At 42.5% G+C, this 22,755-nt stretch overlaps 1 protein-coding gene across 4 annotated transcripts in view; it reads left to right on the top strand.

Moving 5' to 3' along the window:
- The first annotated feature begins 12,168 nt into the window (after positions 1 to 12,168).
- The window catches only part of ERAP1 (endoplasmic reticulum aminopeptidase 1), a 52,755-nt gene continuing 42,168 nt past the window's right edge, over positions 12,169 to 22,755 (top strand). For 2 of the 4 annotated variants that reach the window (XM_024246736.3, XM_054555130.2), the window contains exons 1-3: positions 12,169 to 12,516; positions 16,432 to 16,972; positions 19,393 to 19,531. In XM_024246736.3, the coding sequence (XP_024102504.3) occupies positions 16,449 to 16,972; positions 19,393 to 19,531 (663 nt within the window). In that variant the 5' untranslated portion in view covers positions 12,169 to 12,516; positions 16,432 to 16,448. 4 annotated transcript variants of the gene reach the window in all.

Raw genomic sequence — 22,755 nt, 5'->3', positions numbered from 1 at the left:
GGTCACACCCAAATAGTCAAAATTGTAAATATTAAATCCATAGGTGCTTGAAGTCTATTACATGCTCAATCTTTTGATGATGTCCTGAGAAATAATGACTTCACTCACAAAATACTAGAATACTGTGCTGAATATGCAGGGTGCTTGGAAAGATCCACGTCAATACTGAAAATTCATCCCTAATTTAAACCTTCCTTGAGGGTGATTATTTTGTATGTCATACTTCTAATTGCTGATCTGATCTGGTCCTTAGTATGTGAAAAAACAATCCTAGGAAAAGTGTTTGGTTTTTCAAACTTACAGTATAACAAGTTTTGAAGAAGCTTCAAGGCAAGTAAAGGAAACACACCTGAGTTTTGTTGGTAGAAAACATTTTATTTTCTCTCTCTCCCTCTTAAACACACACACACACACACACACACACACACCCCCTCTGGAGCCATAGGCTCTCCTGCCTTCCTCATCTCACAGTAATTTTTCTTTGGCTCGTCCCCATTGTTAGTGAAATAGCTGGAACTCACCAGTCTACACCGCTGGTGATTGTCTGTAGGATGAAAACATGATGATATGGCGGTAGCAGCTGTCCATGAGGCTTCTGACAAATGAAGCTGTTCTTAGAGAGTACTTACCTGAAATTGAGTGATGTTACAAAATCACTGAAATAAAGTCAGTTGGTTAGAAAATGCAGTTCAAGCCGGGCATAGTGGCTCACACCTGGAATCCCAGCACATTGGGAGGCCGAGGCGGGCAGATCACGAGGTCAAGAGATTGAGACCATCCTGGCCAACATGTGGAAACCCTGTCTCTATTAAAAATATAAAAATTAGCCAGGCGTGGTAGTGGGTGCCTGTAGTCCCAGCTACTCGGGAGGCTGAGGCAGGAGAATCGCTTGAACCCGGGAGGCAGAGGTTGCAGTGAGCTGAGATCATGCCATTGCACTCCAGCCTTGGCAACAGAGTGAGACGCCATCTCAAAAAAAAAAAAAAAAAAAAAAAGAGAGAGAGAGAAATGCAGTTCAGGTTTGGCTTCATTGGAATTTAGGTTGACCTCAAACAATGTACGGGAAAGCAAAGAAATATCACTTTTCTCATGTAACACAAAAGACACTACTTTCCTTTAAGTGAATAGTGGAATAGCAGGTTATAAGATTGAGACTGTGGTTTGTTTATTACAACTCTTAAAATTAAACGCTACTGATTCTCACCGCAATAAAACTCTTTATCCAAAAGGGAGAATTTATGGCATGGATTCTGGATGCCTGCATTGAAGAAAGCTGGAGGAAAGAGGTAGTCCCAGGCCTTAATTAAGGATGAACTCAGAAAACCTGCACAACAAAAAAAGCCTCTCAAGCTTAGCCTCCTTTTCTTTCTTCTTTGGGGTTATTCTCTCAGCCATCACCCATAGCGGGAATTTAGCCATTAACTCTAGGGCCATATTTGTACAGTGCTGGGAACATACAGAGAAAAAAAAGAGGCTTCCCTGTTAGCTTCAGCCAGAACAATCCTGGGCTGGGAGTCTGCTTGGACTGGCTTTGCCCTTGACCTCATCACGGTGGCCAGAGAGTGGAGGTGCTGTGTTCATCTCAGACTGAGCCTGAGCAGTGTGATTATTCACTTACAGGAGGAAACGGAGGCTTGTTGAGTAGGCAAAAGGGTTTTAAAGCCCCTGGAGACATTCCAAATATACCAAATGATAACTTGATTTTTGGCAATATGCTTCTGTCACAATGTTAAATATTCATCTCACTCCCAAGTGCCCCGTGTCTTTCATAATCTAAATCTACGATTGGTAGCTCAATTATTATTTTTTGTTCTTAATTATAATCAATATTACTTGAGGTCTCCTCATGATTGCTTTATTTCTTTTTTATTTGTTCATCCTCAGTACAGTTTAACATTTATTGCAGATATTGGGATTGGCTCACTCAGCATCACTTCCAAACGCTTTTCAGAATTTCTCACACCACTGCAGAGCCTGGAAAGCAAACACTTTATTTTCCAGACTCCTTGCTCCTAGATTCTGGATGTGCTTTAGGCTCTGCCAAACAGCAGCACTGGTGGGAGACTTGAATTTGGAATTGAGTTCAGTAGGGAGAGAGGCAGCTCTTGAACTATTCATTTTGTGGGGAAAGATTGTGGTACACATGGTATGGTTCTGGAGCCAGCAATTGTGGCAGAGGCTGCCCAGTTTAGCAGATGGCTTCTGGATCATGGCAAGAGAAACAGTTTCACTGGTGGCCAAGTTCAGCCTTGTGGTTTTGGGATTTGTTTCTGGAAGCTCAGTCTAGTGTATTTTTTAAGCCTTCCCAATGATTATGTAAGTCATGTAATAGCCTGCAATAAATCCTTTTCTGATTAAATAGCTTAGTGATTCTGTGCTCTGCCATTGAACCCTGACACAACATCGAAATTAGTTTTTAAAATGTCATTGATCTTTTTGATTGTGTTATTTTTCTTTTCCTTATTTGTAATTGCATGGATACAAAACATGAAATGAGGTTGGCATTATATATTGCTTTGATGAGCAGGTGAATTAGGTGATCACAGTTGCTAACTGATGCTTGGTTAGTTAGACCCATAGGAAACACCTGCTGTGATTCAACAAGCTGAGGCTGGAGGTCTTCCATTGGCCCCTACAGGTCGACTCCTCACCCTTCTCTATCCTGCTCTGTGCCCTGGGACTGCCTAGCAGGAATGGCTTTCTGTGTTCCCTGGCTTTGCCCATGGGGAGACTTGATTTATGCTGGTTGTCAGTCCCTCGAACCCCAAGTCTTTAGGTTACCATTTACTTTCTCTTTCAAAAGTGTCCTAGTTGATGTAATCCTCTTTTCTGCTTAGAGTTTGTACTCTCTAAACAATGAACACTTATTAATTCCTTACTATACAGTTCCTCTGTTTTGCCAACTGAGAATGTATAGTCCAAAACTCACGAGCAGAATGGCCACTCTGGTGCTGTAGCAGTCTGCTTTTGCCCCTGGAGTTTGGTGAGGTCCGGGGTCTTATCTCACAACTACAAAATAGGCACACAGACACAGAGGGTGAGTAGGGCAGAGTAAAATTTATTAAGCAAAAGGAAAACTCTCAGCGAAGAGAGGGGTCCTGAAAGCAGGTTGCCAGTAAGGTGTCTGTGTTCTGTGTCTTTTATGTGGCAGAAGCCAGGTAGTCTTCTGTGGGTTTTGCCCACATGGGAGGGATAAAATTCCCTCCTGGGATACTACATCTATGCATGCCTAAGGTTGACCAAAGTGACTCCAACTGGTTGAATGCCTAAGTGAAACCCATGGTGGGAGGTGCCTAAAACCACAATGCTAATGTTATGTTCATGGCATTATAGTGAGCTGGGTCAAATTAAGGACATTTAGGTTGATTTGTTGCACCTATGCCTAAGTTGAGCCAGTCCCTGCTGAGCAACATACTGGCATAAGGGCAAGTTCTTAACCACATTTCTTCCTGTTAGCTGCAGAGGCGGGGTAGGTGCTGTCCTGCAGTTGTTCCTGTGAACATTGTTCCTTTCTGTCCCTTCTCCCGAGACCCTCCATCGCTATCTGCCTATCCAGCCCCTAACTCCTCTCTCAGTGCTTTCCCTCCGGTACATACCCATATTTTAATTTTCAAGTGTGCAATTTTCACGTTTATAATTTGTTAAAAAAGAATGCAAGGGAATGATTCAGATAGTTGTCAACAAACTGCAGCTGAGTCCAGACTCTGTCTACCTTGCTTCCCTCTTCTGTTTGCATCATCTCCAATAGTTCCTCTAGGATCCAGAATTGATACTGATGCTGCCCAGTTTTGAGTGCTGGCCCTTTGAGGTTCACTGATTCTCCTACATTTTCTGGCTAACGTGTGGAAAATCTGCTTTGTCCCAAGTACAACAGTGATAAAGTAATTTTTTATTCCCCTAAATTCCCAAAAGTAGCTTATACTTGCCATGAAGTTTAGGCTATATCTTGATCTCTATCTTTCCATTTATCTATCCATCCATCCATCCGTCTATCCACACATACATATATGTGTCTATTTATCTCTCAAGATTTACAGTATCAGAATTTTTCAGAGTGTGGCTCAGGAATCTTTTTTCTGTTAAGCAAGTTTCTTAAGCATTCTGATGTATTTTTTTGCTTCAATTTACTTGTTGCATCTATTAATAAATTACTGCTTACAAAAACAGTAAAGAAAAAAAAAAAGAATTAAAAACACCTTAATGGCTGAGTGTGTCTGTAATCCCAGCACTTTGGGGGCCGAGGTGGGTGGATAATTTGAGGTCAGGAGTTCAAGACCAGCCTGACCAACACGAAGAAACCCCATCTCTACTAAAAGTACAAAAATTAGCCAGATGTGGTGGCGCATGCCTGTAATCCCAGCTACTCAGGAGACTGAGGCAGGAGAATCACTTGAACATGGGAGGCAGAGGTTGCTGTGAGCCGAGATCACACCACTGTACTCCAGCCTGGGCAACAAGAGCAAAATCCCATCTCAAACAAAAAACAAAACAAACAACAACAACAACAACAACAAAACACCACCTTAATAGTTTGGGTGTTTTATTTAGCAGTGCATTTACAAAGATCAAATGAGTGATATAAATTTTACTTTGAGTTTTCTATTTTCATCTTTTAGAATGGGAACAGTCAGAATGCTAAACTCACATAGATTTTATAAAAGTTTAGCAATCTACCACCAGGACTGGAAAACCAAGGAAAAAAACAAATCTAACACAATGCTACAGAAACAGAAAAGCCCAGAATTCTTGCTAATTTAACTGAAGTTTAATTTTGACATCTTTGGCTCATCCAACCACTCAGTCTTGGTCTCTTTCCCTTCTCTTATGGACTGGGAGTTAGGTAATAAAAATGAGCCAAAGATTCTCAAAGTTCTGCAGAGGTAGACATGGGCTGGTCTTGCTGTCAGAGCCGGTTAGTACTTTGGGTCTTTCTAGAATATTTGGTGTTAGGCCTAGATAACTCAGCTACACCTGTAGTGCTTCTCTGTGGCTGCTCAGTTTATAATTCAGGTCTTGCTCGGACCCCTAGTCCCAAGGACACCTTTTCCTTTGTCTTTCTGTTAAAAGTCTCTTCAACTTTGAGCTTCCATTGGGCCTATACTATTTTCTCTAGACTGTAAAGGCTCTTTCTACCTTTAATCATCTTCTTCACCGATGTTCAAATCTAGTTATTGAGCCTTGGTCTCTTTGTTGGTCAGGATGTCAGCTGCCTTCTTTCTCCTGAATTTGGCATCACTTCTGATGAGCATAAGCTAATTCATTTTTCCATCAGGGAAAAAGCTGTCATTAATTTCTCATGAATATCTCTTATTTGGGAGATATTCCTATTTTCAGCTCAATGAAGAACCAAATCTTCTAGTCTCTAGAATCTAGTCACTTCTGTAATTTCTTCCCAATTATCTACCCACCAGTTATTTTTCTGATATATGTCTCCTTCTCTGCCTCAAGAACACAAGACTATGCCAATCCTAAGATTATAATAGTAGAAATACCTTCAATGTGCAGTAACATGAGTGTGGCAGACGTAATCTAAGTTGCCCCCATGATCCTTGCCTCCTGGTATTCATTCTCTTGCATAATTTCCTTTCTTTTAGTGTGAGAGAAACCTGTGACTTGCTTCCAACCCATAGGATATGGCAAGGAACTAGTCATATCTTAGAGAAGCCTCCAGAAAATAGTCAGCAAAACACTGAGGTTCTCAATCCGATAGTCAACAAGGAACTGAATGCTGGAACAATGATGTGAGCAATCCTTCCCTTCTGCTGGGCCTCAGGTGAGACTGCAGCTCCAGTCATTACCTTGATTGCAGCCCACAGAAACTCCCAACCCACAGAAACTGTGAGTTAATAAATGTGTTGTTTTAAGTTGATATGTTCATATTATTGATATACAATAATAGATAACTAATAAAATTAACAAGAGACACTGTTTCCTCCAAGGGAAGGAAATGGGCCATTTTCTTAGACAAGATAGTAAAAAGTGATGAGGAAAACTTCCTAAACAAATACCATAACAGTTGGATTCACTGAAAAAAATTATAACACGAGAACATATATTTGAAATGATTTAGCTCTTTATGGCTTGATCTGTAATGCTATCTTTTAGAATTTCTTTCAGCTGGATATAACAGAAGGCTGACTACAGTTTGTTAAACAAGTAAGGTAAGGTGTTTATCTTCCTCATGTATGAAGATGCCTTATACAGGCAGTCCAGGGCTTGTGAGGCAGTGCCAAGATGTCACTGGGGATGGGGTTCCTTCTGTCTTCTTATTCTAGCATCCTTAGTGAGTGGATTTCGTCTTCATGGTTGTAAGATGCCTGCTGCATCTCCAGGATCTGTTACAGGACAGTGAGTGAAGAACAAAGGTGGATTCCAGCTGATTCTCTACTTTTTTAAAAAGGCTTTTCTGGATATTTTTACCAAGAAACTTCTACCTACATCTGAATGGGCAAGACAGAATAACAATACGGTCACCTGCAATGGAGTACGTAGGGGAGGCTAGGTATTTTATCTAGGTATTTTGCTGAGGTATGCATAAACAAATCAGGGTCTGTTAGTAAAGAAGGAAAGGTGAGAGGATTTTGGGTGGGCTACTAGGAGTGTCTGCCCCCACAGTCATGTAGTTAAATGGGAGTCTCTGCTTGGAAGAACAAAACTTACAGAATAACCCTTGGAGCCAAACAAGTCCAGACGAGTAATCAAAACTTGTTTTTAGTATAGAGGTTTTTTTCTGTTTGTTTTTTTGTTCTTTTGTTTTTTTTTTTGAGACGGAGTCTTGCTCTGTCGCCAGGCTGGAGTACAGTGGCACAATCTTGGTTCGCTGCAACCTCTGCCTCCTGGGTTCAAGCGGTTCCCCTGCCTCAGCCTCCCAAGTAGCTGGGACTACAGGCACGTACCACCACGCCAGGCTAATTTTTTGTATTTTAGTAGAGATAGGGTTTCACCATGTTGGCCAGGACGGTCTCGATCTCCTGACCTCATGATCCGCCTGCCTTGGCCTCCCAAAGTGCTGGGATTGCAGGCGTGAGCCACCGTGCCTGGCCTAGAGGTCATTTTAATTATTTCCCTAAACCTGCCTATTAGACTACTCTTAAAATTTTACAAAGGCTTAGATTATCTTGCATTTTAAAATGTTTATTCCTAAACTGTTGCCCTTCTCTTCAATTTGATAGCTAGTATTTCTTTGTCTCAAAGGGCCTCTAAACACTTCATTTGTTCATCATTTAGACAGCTTTGTAAATAAAACCAAGCGTTCCTCCTATGGTCCAGACAGCTTCTTAAGGACAGATAAAGTCAGCATTCCTAAGCACCAGGGTAGCCAAGGGAGTGTTGTAGGTTTATAGGGGTAAGATATTGTCTCTTTCTTCCACTTCCCACCACTTAGTTCAAACGCATAAGTTTAAATGAGATAAGGAGAACTGTCTCTTAGGAAGGGCTGGGAAAGAAAAAAAAAAGAAAGGCTGTGGTGGCCTGAAGACCACTTGAGTCATTTCTTCCATAATTACAATCTAATTTTCCAATAAATTGCAAGCTTTCCTAGAACCACAGACTTCACTGAAGGCAAACTCTGTCAATTTCACACTGCCATGTGTGGATGAGCATAAATGAGTTTCTCTTTTCAGGCCCCAATTGTATATACTCTACAGAACTTCATTGAGAAAGTTATTCTTTTCTTTCCTTTTCTCCTTTGTATCATAGCTCATTCAATTTCAATAGAATAAAATCCATTAACCTTCTAGAAACTAAGGTTTTAAAAAGTTATTTTTCCCACGTTTAGTTATTGCAACAGATATTCATTATAGCTAAGGCAAGACAATTATTTAGTAGCATAACACCATGGTCCCTCAAAAAATAACAATAAACAAATCTACATATTTTTCATCCCAATATTTTTATCATTCCTTTAGGCATATGCAAAGATCATGTTCACTCCTGGCTGGATAATTCATTCTCTCTTTGTGAAATAGCTGTGGCAGAGGGAGCCATAAATAAAATAAAGCCTCCTAAACGAAGGTTTGCTTTAATCTGTTCAGACTGACAATATCTAGTAAATTCTGATATTTCAAACAACTCACCATAACAGGTATAGATCTGGGTTTTTAAGAAATTGACATGATTTATCCAGACACATTTGTGGGTTTTCTTTGAAACAGTAGAGCTTTACTATGACACTTTGCATTTTAAAGAAATTTCATTGCTTTCTCTTGTGTGTCATAGATAATTTTTATATAACTGAATTGTGATTCTCCAGTAGATAAATGGACAAGAAACGTAAACATATAATTCTCAAAAGAGAAAACACAAAGCAAAAACAGCTAATTAACATATGTTCAGTGCATGTGTTCAGTCTCGTTAGTGATGAAAGAAATACAAATTTAAGAAATATGTCATGGTGACTTACCTCCTTGTTGACACGAGCAAAGGTAAAAGCAACAGGAATAGAGAAGACTGGCTAGAGAGCAGTTAGATGGGCCTGTCACCTACTGAGGAAGGACGGAGACAGGTGGATTCCCTGGGTTCTGTAAGGCTGCAAGAACTGGAAACGTGCTCAGGTTACCTTAGGCAGCAGTATCTTGTGAAATAAATGCCTGAGGGAGGGAAAATGGGAAACATGTGATCAGTCCTCATGGCACCTAGAATGTTCTTCAGGATCCACAGTTCTAGAGGTTCAAGGGCAGCTGTGGTCACTCAACTTGCTTGAGTTGTTCCTACAGAATCTGGCATACATTGCTCGCTCCCATAGTGCTCTGTTGTATGGTAATACAGGACTCTCTCTGAAGACTGACTCCAACTGGCTAAATCAAAAAGGAAAGCATTGGTCCTCTTGAATGGAAAGTCTAAGGACAGGGTTTGCTCAGGACAGCTGGAGCTGAGGGCTTTAGTGGAGGTATTCTCCATTTCTGTCAGCCCTGCCGTCCTCTGAACTGGCTTCACTTTAAAGCAGGCTTTTTCCATGTTTTGGCCCCTGGTAGGTCACTTCACATCTCTAATCCTGTTTCCTCATTCTAGAAAAATGGAGCTACTAGCCACCTGCATAAGTACAATGTGAGGATCCCATGAGATAGACTGTATGTAAATGCTTTCAAGCTGCCACATTTCAGAGGACTTTATTATTTGATATGAGCTCAGTGGCCTGTTTTGCAACAGTCTTTAACACGGCATCTGTACCGTCTTCCCTGTTTCTGATTATTAATAAGATGGTATTGCTGTTGTTAAGCAAGCCTGCTCTGCAACTTGGCACAGAGGGGGAAACAAGTCATCCTCTTTATCAAGAATATCAAGAATGAGGGGCATTATTATTCTTTTTTTAAATTGGCATTTAAAAAAATTAAGTTCTAAGGCCCTGGGAGCCTACGGAAGAGTCTCAAGGACCACAGTGTGTGTGGAAGGGCCGGGTAGCAGTGGGCAAGGCTGACTGGGTGGAGCTGCCCTGTTTAATAAGAGCAGGCCTGCTTTTGTCTGTTTTCTACACCATGATTCTGGATGAGATTTTACATCAAAAAGGAGAGTGGTAATATGATTAAAATAGGAGCAGCTTTGGCAGCAAACAGAAGAAATGAGCCAAATGCTGACATTAATTGACTAAAAGCTAATGAAAGCAGAACTGAATCAATCAATTACAGCAAAATTGAACATCATTTGACAATATCTAGAATTCAATGTTTTTTAAGTAGATCAGTAATAGCTCAAAGTGGTATGTATTTCAGGCCTAGGCCTGAAATTCTCCTCATTCCTCTGGCTCACCTCTGAGACTAAGGACGCTGAGAAGCCTCTGCAATGGATGGGCTCAACCGGCCAACCAGCCCTCATACACTATATGGTACACAATACTATTAGTGTTTACCAACCCCTCCTTGTTCTGGCCAATGCAATGTGAGTAGAAGTAGTGTGTGTTTTCTTTTTGACTCTGAGCAAGTTGCCGACCTGTCTCATTTTTCTCATCTATAAAGCATAATACCTACATTACAGGGTTGCTGAAAAGATCAAATTATAAACACACACATGCACGCACAGCTAGCATTTAACAGTATCTAACAGTTGGTAGGGAATCAATAAACCTAGGTACCCTTTCTCTCCGTTCCCTTCCTTCTAACCATTTCTAAGCTTGGTAATTTGCTGTTTTGATCTCACAGGCTCTAGAACTAGGACTCCTTAAAAGTCTTTACTCCAAGGTCTGCCTCCTCTACATCTCTGCTAGGGCTTTGAAACTAGAAGTGAATAATGCCAAATCCTCTGACTTATCGCTCTTTGTAGTGCACTTCAACTCTAAAGACGAAATCACGGCCAGGGCAACAGGCTAAAGTCTGAGTCAGGGTGAGCTTTTGGGGAAATGGCGTGGAGCGGGTGGCGGTGTCAGCTCTCTCCTCGCCTACACTTTAGCTCCTTTCTGCCCACATCCATTCAGGGCATTGCCCTGTTTGTCTCCTCAGCTGTCTTCTGTATTAACCTCTAGCCTGTTGGGTGCATTCAGTTCTGCCAGCTGGACTTTCAATATGTATTAAAAAAGACACACAAACAAAAAACAAAAACAAAAACAAAAAAACTTTACTAGAAGCAAAAGGAAAACCATCATATTCAAAAATATAAATACAAAAGCAAAGAAATGCATACATTTACTGGACAAAGAGGTCTCATCTTGAGTAAACTGGGAGCACTCCAAGATGTCTGGAGGTCTTGGAGGCTACACGCCATCCATTGATACCTCCTGTCAAATTCTGAACATGCAGAAATTACCAGATCTCAAAGTCCTCATTTCTTGTTTAATTTTAGTGAAAAAAACTTCTCTGGATCCCACCGTAGTTGAGTCTTGGAACAGGGTGTTAATCTTTATATTACAAAATGTCCTTGACTAGAGAGAATAGGCAGTAAAAAACATATTTTTAAAAAGGAAACATAATATTGAAAAAAAAAAAAGAGAGATACTGTTGCAGTGACTTGGAATCCCCAGTTCTCAAAGGGAAGAAGGACAATAAAGAAGTGGGAGAAGAAGGTCTGAGAACTGCATGAAAAGGGTCCTGTTCCCACTAGGACCATGGTCCACTCACGAAATTGTCAGAGACGTTTGAACCAGAGCAACTCCATCTTGAATAGGAGCTGGGTAAAATAAGGCTGAGACCTACTGGGCTACACTCCCAGGAGGTTAGACATTCTAAGTCACAGAATGAGACAGAAGGTAGGCACAAGATACAGGTCATAAAAACCTTGCTGATAAAACAGGCTGCAGTAAGGAAGCTGGCCAAAACCCACCAAAACCAGGATGGCAATGAGAGTGTCCTCTGGTCGTCACTGCTATAGTCTCACCAGCTCCATGACAGTTTACAAATGCCATTGCAACGTCGGGAAGCTACCCTATATGGTCTAAAAAGGGGAGGCATGAATAAGTCCCCCCCCACGTTTAGCATATAATCAAGAAATAACCCTAAAAATGGACAACCAACACCCTTAGGGGTGCTCTGCCTATGAGTACCCATTCTTTTATTCCTTTAGTTTCTTAATTACTTGCTTTCACTTTACTCCATGGACTCCACTCAAATTCTTGCTCAAAATCCAAGAACCCTCTCTTGGGGTCTGGATCGGGATCCCTTTTCGGTAATAAACTTGTAGCATTTGGTGTTTTAATGTTTGTGTTTTCTTGACTTGTTACCTCATTTAGCCTCAACTGTTTAAAGATGGTCTTTTTGGCCATTTTATTCAGCTTTAATTGTTCTAAGGGGAGTGAAGAAATGGTCATTTACTTTGAAAAATCAGAGGGAACGTGTTGACGCGGGAAGCAGCTAATCCTTGGGGTACAGTGGCCCTTGGTAGTGCAGGAAAGTCGTGGGGGCCACCTCTAACCCACCTTCCTCCTCTACAGCATCTCCCACTGTAGTCATTCTCCACCAAAGCCCCAGAAAGTGCAGCACTTTGCCACAACAGAGTACTGGGTTCGTGTTTCTTTCTGAGGCGGGCCAAGAGCTCTCAGCCCATTGGCAGGGGCGAGATGACGGACACCCAGCGAGTCCAATGGGCGTCGAACGCGTCTAGGCTTGGTGGACTTGTCAGCGCCTGCCTGGCTTCGGTCCCCAACTTGAGCACCGGCCCTTTCATGCATGCCCCAACCCTCGCAACGCTAAACAGTGAAAAAAAAAAAAAAAAAAAAAAAAAAAAAGATAAAAACAAAAAACATCTCAACACACACACACACACGCAGAAGGATCCGCGTTCAGAAAGGCGTGCACTTCCTACGCCTGATCCCACACATCGCAACCTCGCAGCTTCCCCGGCGTGCAGCGCTCATTTACCAATTCCCTTCCTGGGAGCTGCGCCTCCCTCGCTCGGCCCCACTCCCGTTTACCCTTTCCCCAGCTCCCGCCTTAGCCAGGGGCTTCCCCGCCTGCCGCTAGGGCTCGGGCCGAAGCGCCGCTCCGCGCCCGCCTGCCGCTTCCCGGGCTCCACTTTCACTTTCGGTCCTGGGGCAGCTAGGCCGGCGGCGGTGGTGGCGGCGGCGCAAGGGTGAGCGCGGCCCCAGACCCCCAGGTACAGCGCGCCCGAGCCGCGGGGACGGGACTGCGGGCCGGGAGGAGAGCGCGGCACCCGCCCCTTCCCTGCGCCCGCCGGGGTGGGGGGGGCGCTGAGGGCCTGGGGCGCGGGAGGAGGGAGACGGGGCGCGAGAGGAGGGAGACGGGGCGCGGGAGGAGGGAGACGGGGCGCGGGAGGAGGGAGACGGGGCGCGGGAGGAGGGAGACGGGGCGCGGGAGGAGGGAGACGGGGCGCGGGAAGGGCGGGCGGAGTCGCTGGCTAGGCCCGAGTCCGCTGGGTGGTCGGCGGGGGGCCCACCCCTGCCGGTTCCTGTCCCTGTCCCTCCGGGCGCGTGGCGGGTGCGCCTGCTCCGCGGGTCTCCCCGCTGTTCTGCCGGCGGGAGCCTCCCTCCGCGCTCCGCCTAGAGCCTGGATGCCTGCCAGTCCTGCAGGCCACCAACGCCCGCGCGAGGCCAAAAGGCGGGGTGGGGCGGGCGGCTGGCTCAGGCTGAGGAGGGCACCTGCCCATAGCTGCCAGAGAAACCCAGAGGCTTTGGGTTAACGACTCTGGTGGGGTGGGATGCGCGGGCCGTGTGTGTCCTTAAGGACACTTCCCTCCCTGCTTCTCCTGTTCTTCTGGTCGGCAGTTCTCTCTCTCCCTTTCGCTCTGGCTCTGGCTGGATTTTATTCAGATAAAGCACCTCTGTTGACGCAACTTAAAAGTTTCCTATCTGGGTGCCTCACTGGCCAGGTGGGCCTACAAAGTTAATTCCATGAGGGGAAGGGGAAGAGCACACACTTCCTCACGCTTTTGGATTTCATTGTGTAGGCTAGGTTCAGAAAGAAATGATCTGTTTCCTATTAAACACCCAGAGGATTCGCCCTGAACTCAGGACGTGGTCAACAATTAACAAAACAAAAAACAAAACAAAAAAACTTGAAAATTGGGCACAGTTTTCTCTTCCCTGAGGATTTGAAATTAGTACAAGTAGCACATTTTCAGGTGCGGCCTGAATAGAAACATTCTAGTACTTTTTTTTTCAAATTAATCCAGCATTTTTATTATTTACCAACAGTGCTTGTTAATTTCATTGTTCAGGAAATTCTGGAAGAACCTCAATTATTTCTTGATGATCTATTTCATATACTATAGTGCCCCAATAAAAGGAAGGGAGGCAGAGGTTGCAGTGAGCTAAGGTCGCGCCACTGCACTCCAGCCTGGGAGACAGAGCGAGACTCCGTCTCAAAAAAAAAAAAGGGGGGATCTTAGTGAAGCTGAAAAAGCAGGGAGTTTATACTCACACAGATGTGGATTGCATTCCAACAAGTTGTGTGAACTTAGCAAAGTTACATGAATGTTTCTTTGCTTCAGTTACCCCACCTTGAATGAGAATAATAGGCTATTAGAGAGAGTGAGCATGTGTAAAGTGCCTGGCACTTTGGAGGAGCTTAGTAAATATTAGTTCTTTTTCCTCCTTGGCTTCTATTCCTTTAAGTGTTAGTGGAGTGTAACTTCAAAGAGAATTGTACTTCTCTTGGGAAGAGCTGCTTATGTTGAGTAGACTGTTTTTGAGAGCTTTCTTTTTTTTTAACTGCATCCCTTTCAGAAAATTGTTAGTAAAACCAGACCCTAGGAGACCAGCCAGAACCATGAAATGCCATGTTTCAAATTGGAACACTTACTATTGGAAGCAAAGCCAAACAAGAGCTAATTTTTCAAGGGAAGAGCCTAACACACGAACATGATCACAGAATCTTGGATGTAGCCTACTGTTTGGGATTAATAAGAGAATTTATTAGTGAAGCCCTTTATTTACTACATGGAATTTTTACCAAGCCCCACTCATGCACTGCATCCTCGTTGAGACATAACTGTTTCTTTTTGGCCCCCTCATGGACCCAACCCTGCAAAGCCTCTGATCCAAGGTCCCAGTACCAACCCCTTCCGCAGCCCATCAGCCTTTCTGTCAGCTCATAACGAGTTGGTATTTCTAGATCTCCTCTGGGGCTGTTGGAGAGGTCTCGGGGACTTCCAGAGTCCTTACGTGCTTGAACCTGCCACCTTCACAGAGTCCTCTGGATCCCATCTTGGGGCAAGGGTGATGCTCATTAAGCTGTTGCTGCCAGTAATTCCATATGGAAAGCAAAACACAAGTTCCATTTACTCTCTAGTTCCCCAACTTCAAGAGCAAAAATATGTTCTCCCTGTTCACACTTCCTGTCTCACCTGGGTGATGCCTTTTGCACTGGGATTATGAGATTTCCATGACTCTCTCTACTGTGTAGGTATCCTTTCTGTTTAGCCTCCAGATTGCTCCAGAGGTGAGGAGAAGGGAATTCCCTTGAGCTGTGCATTTGGGAAGGGAGCAAGGAAGTGAGGGGTTAGGGAAGGCACTTCAGCCATTGCCTTGAATTAGTATCCCATCACATAGAGTTGAAGGGGGAAAGCCAGGATTTGGCAAGGATGAGCTTTTCAACCTTGGCTTCTCAGTAAAATCTCTGGACAGTTTTTTTTTTAAAAAAAACAAAAACCAGAAATTAAACAATCCATAAAACCATACCCCGATCTTATCACCAAAGATTCCAATTTAATTGTTGTCAATAAGGACCCAGGCATTGAAAATTTTAAAAGCTTCCCAGGTTACATTAGTATGCAGCCAGAGTTAGGAAACTTGACATCTCAGAGAGGGAAAATTCCAAGTACTGTGAACACTTTGAGGGATCCACATTGTAAGGTTGCTACTTTTCCCAACTGGAACAAGAGGAGTTTGGGCCAATCACTTGCATTCACCTGGTATGGGCCCCTCTTGGCAAACACCCATTAGAAAGGTGTGTTTGTATAAAAGAAATAAAAACTTATGTTTGATTCTTGGGGCATGGTTTGCCAACTCCCTTAAAATTCACATTGCCTTTTTTTTTTTTTTTTTTTTTTTTAAGACAGAGTCTTGCTCTGTTGCCAGGCTGGAGTGCAGTGGCACAATCTCAGCTCACTGCAACTCTGCCTCCGGGGTTCAAGCGATTCTCCTGCCTCAGCCTCCCAAGTAATTAGGACTACAGGTGCGCGCTACCACGCCCAGCTAATTTTTGTATTTTTAGTAGAGACGGGACTTCGCCATGTTGGCCAGGATGGTCTCGATCTCTTGACCTTGTGATCTGCCCACCTCGTCCTCCCAAAGTGCTGGGATTACAGGCGTGAGCCACCATGCCTGGCCTAAAATTCACATTGCTTTTATGTCTTTAAAATCAATCCAGGTGATTGATACGTTTGCCACAAACTACTTGGAAAATTAAGCTCTTTAAGCTTTTCCTGGCTAAATAAATATGTAATTAACTTTTGGCATGACAATTTGAGGAAGACACTGATGTTATTAAAGATTACCGTTATGTATACTCACAGGGGAAGTGGAGACCTCATTCTAGTGGTGGCTGCCGCCGGGTCAGCATTTGATTTCCAGGGTACTACGGTGGCTTTCTCCGAGGTCCAGTGTCAGTGGGGAGTGGTAGCTTGATGAGATGTTCCTCTGATATGGTTCTGGTTTTGCTTGTTTCATGAGCCTGGTTTCCCAAATGTCCTGTAACTCTGTGACCCATTTAGTGAGCCACTCAGGATCCCCTAATGATTTCTTTTCTGCCTACATCAGCCAGAGATTGTTCGGTTGCTTTCAACCAAGAACCCTGACAGGTAGAGTTAATTTAAACTTTGAACATCAAATGATGCTTTCTAGTAGGTGTTAATGATTGTTGCTAACCGTAAACATCTTTCTTATATGAAACCATACATAGGGAAGGTCCTTTTACTTTCAGGAAAAGACCTAGTACTTTTGGAAGTTTCTGCCTATTTCTGTGAATGCTGGGTGGATACATTCTGAAATTATGCTGTGTCAATAACATTTTAATGACATATGTTTTTGCTTTTGTACATTTGTGCCACTAGGTAGTTAGAGCAAGAAGATGGTGTTTCTGTCCCTCAAATGGTCCCTTGCAACCATGTCATTTCTACTTTCCTCACTGTTGGCTCTCTTAACTGTGTCCACTCCTTCGTGGTGTCAGAGCAGTGAAGCATCTCCAAAAGGTAGTGATGGGACGCCATTTCCTTGGAATAAAATACGACTTCCTGAGTACGTCATCCCAGTTCATTATGATCTCTTGATCCATGCAAACCTTACCACGCTGACCTTCTGGGGAACCACGGAAGTAGAAATCACAGCCAGTCAGCCCACGAGCACCATCATCCTGCATAGTCACCACCTGCAGATATCTAGGGCCACCCTCAGGAAGGGAGCTGGAAAGAGGCTATGGGAAGAACCCCTGCAGGTCCTGGAACACCCCCCTCAGGAGCAAATCGCGCTGCTGGCTCCCGAGCCCCTCCTTGTCGGGCTCCCGTATACAGTTGTCATTCACTATGCTGGCAGTCTTTCGGAGACTTTCCACGGATTTTACAAAAGCACCTACAGAACCAAGGAAGGGGAACTGAGGTATTTTTTTTTGTCTTTTTCTTTTAAACTGCAAGTGCTGCCCATGCTAAATTCACTATTTCAGATTGATTGTCTTTTAAAATTCCCTTTGTTGTTGAACTTTTTCTTCAATTTTGCTTTTGCATCTTCTTTATAGTGTTAAAAATGGCTTTTTCCCTTGCCTTTTAAATCTTATTTTAAAATTCTATTTTAACCAATTTTCTTTCCCCCAGCTGTATCAGAGTAAATATCTATTTATTTAGTTCGATTTCTGAGACATAATAAACATGTTTAATTTTCCTGACCTATGCGTGAGTTTCCTAGGGCTGTTGTAACAAAGTACCACAGACTGGGTGGCTATAAACAATAAAATGTATTCTCTCTCAGGTCTGGAGGCTAGAAGTCTGAAATCAAGGTGTCAGCAGGCCCGTGCTCCTCCAGACTGTGGGTAGAATCCTTCCTTGCATCTTCCTAGCATCTAGTGGTGGCCGTGGATCCCTGGTACTCCATGCCTAGCACCTGCATCATTCTAGTTTCTCCCTCTGTTAGTCACATGGCCATTCTATTTCCCTATGTCCCAGTCTCCATCTTCTTATAAGGAAACCAGACATACCAGATTAGGGCCCAGCCTGGTGGTCTCTTCTTCACTCCATGATACTTGTAAAGACCCTATGTCCAAATAAGGTCACGTGCACAGATACTACAGGTTAGGACTTCAGCAAATCCTACTAGCAACCTATTAGAGGAAATAATTTTATCTCAGTTAAAACTTTTTTAGAGATCTCTACTCACCTTGCTTTGGTTCTGTTTTTAAGGAGGAGACTTATTTGGGGGAGATTTTATGCTCAGTTTTAAAATGGAATTTTATTTGTTAGTAGATTATACTAATTTATTTTTCAAATTCTATATTATTTTATCAAGGTAAAAAAGTAAAATTTATTTCACTCATAGCCCCCTGAACTAACCACTACTTCTGTTTCACTGGAATATTCTGCCAGACTTCTTTCTGGATATGCATATATGTTATTTTATATAAATGGAATTCTTATATTTTCTCTTTTACGAGGAAATTTTTTAACTTAATATGTTGGGAAGATGTTTTATATAAATGACTATTACTAGACATCATTTTAATGATTTTATTAAAATACATAGTTGTACATTAATATCTTTAATCCCTCGGGAATGGAAATGAAATTGTTTCCAATTTTTCAGTATCAACAACACTTTGATGAGCATCTTTGTAAATTATTTCTTCAGAATAAATGCCTAGAAGTAAAACTGGTAAGCCAAAGAGCCTACAAATTTTTGATAAACCTTGTCATTTTTTCTTACCCCTCACCGATAGTATATATTGGCAGTCTTTTTAGAGCAAAAAAGGTCCCCAAATGGTATCTCTTTTTAATTTACGTAACTTTGATTAAGGAAGTTGAGCAGCTTTTGATATGTTTGTTAATGATTTGTAGGTTCTTCTTTTATGAATTGCCTGTTTATGACCTTTGACTTTGCCTGAGATTCCCTTGGTTGTTGGGGATTTTTTTTTTTTTTTTTTTTTTTTTTTTTTTTTTTTTTTTTTTTTTTGTCGAGACGGAGTCTTGCTCTGTCACCCAGCTGGAGTGCAGTGGCGTGAACTCGGCTCACTGCAACCTCTGCCTCCCGGGTTCAAGCGATTCTCCTGCCTCAGCCTCCTGAGTAGCTGGGATTACAGACGTGCACCACCACGCCCGGCTAATTTTTGTATTTTTAGTAGAGATGGGGTTTCACCATATTGGCCAGGGTGGTCTCGAACTCCTGTCCTTGTGATTCACCTGCCTAGGCCTCTCAGAGTGCCAAGATTACAGGTATGAGCCACCGTTGGGTATTCTTTTACACATTTTTAGGATCTCACTATCTGTTAAGGCTCTTAAGTCTTCCTCACATACTTCTTAAATGAATTTTCCCAGTTTTTTACTTTTTCTTTTTAACTTTTTTTTTTTTTTTTTCCGAGACAGGGTCTGGTTCTGTCGCCCAGGCTGGAGTGCAATGGCGCAATCTCAGGTCACTGAAACCTCTGTCTCCTGGGCTCAGACCATCCTCTCACCTCTGCCTCCAGAGTAGCTGGGACTACAGGCATGCACCACCATGCCTGGCTAATTTTTGTATTTTTGGTAGAGATGGGGTTTTACCATGTTGCCCAGGTTGGTCTCACACTCCTGGGCTCAAGTAATCCTCCCACCTCAGCCTCCCAAAAATGTGTTAGGATTACAGGCATGAGCCACCATGACCATGCCCAGTGTAACTTGTCTTTTAACTTAGTTTATGATAGCTTTTGTCAGGTAAAACATTTTTTAGTAGTAAAATCCATCAATCTTATAGTAACTTTAGGAATTAAAAAGCAAACACCTGTTTTAGAGTTCCTGGTGCTTCATGCTCAATTTTTATTTCACTTGCCTTAATTTTAGGATACTTGCATCAACACAATTTGAACCCACTGCAGCTAGAATGGCCTTTCCCTGCTTTGATGAACCTGCCTTCAAAGCAAGTTTCTCAATCAAAATTAGAAGAGAGCCAAGCCACCTAGCCATCTCCAATATGCCACTGGTGAGTCTGCACTCCTGTATTTTCTACAGGAAAATCTACTGATTCTCTGTGACTTGCATTAGCCCAGTGACAGTCAACATTGGGTCACCTGTTTTGTTTTATTGCCTGGCAGATAGTTACTAACTTTTCTTTTCATTTATAACCTATGCTTTTGTTTCAAGCCATAGTTATATGTAATCAAAGTAAAAATTGCACCTAAACATGCAAGATTTCATTAACAGTGCCATTCCAGGTTATACATGCTGACAGGAGGGAAGTGGTATAAGAAATTCAGGTCAGGTTTAAATATTAGTGCCCTTCACAAAGCAGTTTCACCCTCATTTTCTCGTATGATATTTTAAAATGATTTTAAAGGTAATGCTTTGTCAATAAGGCCATAATTTTAGCATATAGTTATTTTCTATAAGTTACATATACTATATAGTAATATTCACTACATAATTTGTAACTGAATGTACAAAATTGGGCAGACAGAAAAAGAGAATAAAAGTAATATTTTCCAAATATTATGGTGCTGAAGGTAAGTCATGATAGATAGCTTAGCTTCCCGAGGGAAATCATTATTCTCTAATCTCAGTGCAGATGTGGACAGCATTCCCTCTGATTTTTAAAAGTGGCTAGAAGATGACCATGCCAAATGAATAAAACTGTTCAGCAAGTGCCATTATCCTTTGATTTTGGTAGTTTAGAAAAGCATCAGCTGGGCCGTCATTCTGCAGCTGGTGTACAACACCTCCTGGAAGCACATCCTTTGTTCAGAGAAACTCACTGGGGATGAGACTCAGGATAGAATAGACTTTGCCTAGAGTCCTGAGGGATGAACAGCTTCGTCCCTGTGCTGACTGGGGAAGCAGTATCTTAGCATGGAGAGATACCGAGAGCCACAGACTGACCTCTAGTATGTTACTTCTCAACCTTAAAACTCTATACCTACCTGCCTTCAAATACCATAAGGATGCCTTCCTCAAACAAGATTCGGATCTCCCACCCCATGCCAAAGGGCTGTCCTCTGTAAAAACCACTCTTCTGCAAATTCCTATCAGCCAGAACTTTTGTCCCCACTCCCACCCTTGAATATGAAAAGACAAGAAACAATTATGCTGTTTTCCTAATATAAATTTAAGATACAGGATGTGCTTTTTCAAAATATAGTCCTCTCCCCTAGTATTGTGGTATTACGCCCTGGGACAGAAGTGAGTTCTTTAATTGGTGAATCAAAGTCTAGGATAATAAAGGATCAGGGATAGGAAAGAGACAGGAGAGAGACTGAAGGACCAAACAGGATTAGTGGAGAAATTTGTAGGTTTTCAGAAGGAAGGCCTGGAGCTTTGGAAGCTCCATGAAGATGCTACAGTCTAAATCCATGGATATCCAGGATCCACTTATTGAAGACGGGAAAACTTCTTTTTTTTTGAGGATAGGAAAACTTCTAATGCAATGTTGTCCCTTTGGACAGAAACACCTCTCACTAACAGAAATCTAATACGAGTAGCCTGACTTCAGGCTGCAGATATTGAGCTGAGGGGAGAACAATGGGGTCTCAAAAGATCTTTTTGGAGACCACAAAAACAAAATATATACCAATGGAACATTGAAGCTTTTGGGCATGGGGCAGAAATTAATCACATTTAAATTTGAATTAATCAGGTTATTTTCCTAATAATTAACACAACTCGAGAATGGAAATTTTTGGCCAGGTGTGATGGCTCATGACTGTAATCCCAGCACTTTGGGAGGCTGAGGCAGGTGGATCACCTGAGGTCAGGAGTTCAAGACCAGCCTGGCCAACATGGTAAAACCCTGTCTCTACTAAAAATACAAAATTAGCTGGGCGTGGTGGCACATGTCTGTAATCTTAGCTACTTGGGGGAGCTGAGGCAGGAGAGTCACTTGAACTCGGGAGGTCGAGGTTGCAGTGAGCCGAGATCGCGCCATTGCACTCCAGCCTGGGTGACAGAATGAGACTCCATCTCAAAAAAAAAAAAAAGGAAATTTTTATTGTGGGTAGGCAGAAGCAGAATGCATTTAAAAAGAAAAGATGATTTGGGATCCTTTATGAGTAATCCTAGGCTGGCTAGCAGAGTTGCTTTGAATGACCAAATGGTGACCAGAAGTTGGTGGCTGATGGGTATTAAAAAGGATGAGGGCCAGGTGAGGTGGCTTATGGTTGTAATCCTAACACTTTGGGAGGCAGAAGAAGAGGATTTCTTGAGGTCAAGAGTCCAAGACCAGCCGGGGAAACATAGCAAGACCCTATCTCTCAAAACGAAAAAAAAGGATGAGGGCAGAGCAATAGAGGTGAGTATAGGATTACAGGGAAAATGCCCGTGACCATGGTTTCACCCAGCTAATTCTGGCTGGTTCTTTTTCCAAGGTCTCATCTCAGTGCTTTTTATTGCTGAGGTATTAGACTTTCTTCTTTAAGGGCAGACCTCTAAGACTGTACCTCCATCAACCATACCCCAACTTTACTCTGATTGCGCTTAAAAAGGTGATAACAATGAAGCAAATCTAAGTTTGGAAGAAGCTTTGCAAAATCATGCCCAGGTATAGGTTACTTTCAATTATACAGAAGAACAGAAGCTCTTTTAGGTACTACAGGGTTATACATTTTCCCTGTTGCATATATGCTCGACAGCTCAACGTTGCATTGCCAGATAATTCTCAAACCTATATTTAAGGACAAGTGGATCAACCACATCTTGGCAAAACTCACAATCTCAGTTTTGCTTTGTCTTATCCGTGTTATCATTCCACATATGCCAAATATTAGTCTATTTGCAACCATTTGAATTATTTAAAAGAAATTGAGTGTTGATAGTTGCACAACTTTATGATTACATTAAGAGCCACTGAATTGTAAACTTTAAAATGGTTAAGTTTTATGGTATATGAATTATATCTCAATAAAAAAGACATTGAGTAGAACAGTTTGACCTTAATATCTAAATTACAATTAGATATTGGAAAGATAACTTTTAAAGTAATTATAGAAACGTCATTAGACAGGGTCTGGCTCTGTCGCCCAGGCAGGAGTGCAGTGGCTCAATCTTGGCTCACTGCAACCTCCACCTCCCAGGCTCAAGCCATCCTCCCACCTCAGCCTCCCCGGTAGCTGCGACTACGGGCATGCATCACCGGCAGGGCTAATTTTTGTATTTTTTTTGTAGAGATAAGGTTTCACCATGTTGCTCAGGCTGGTCGAAAACTCCTGAGCTCAAGCA

Source organism: Pongo abelii, chromosome 4, assembly GCF_028885655.2.
Source record: "Pongo abelii isolate AG06213 chromosome 4, NHGRI_mPonAbe1-v2.0_pri, whole genome shotgun sequence".
NCBI classification, from domain to species: domain Eukaryota; kingdom Metazoa; phylum Chordata; class Mammalia; order Primates; family Hominidae; genus Pongo; species Pongo abelii.
Note: the sequence above shows the minus strand (reverse complement) of the source record. Positions and strands in the feature narration are given on the sequence as shown.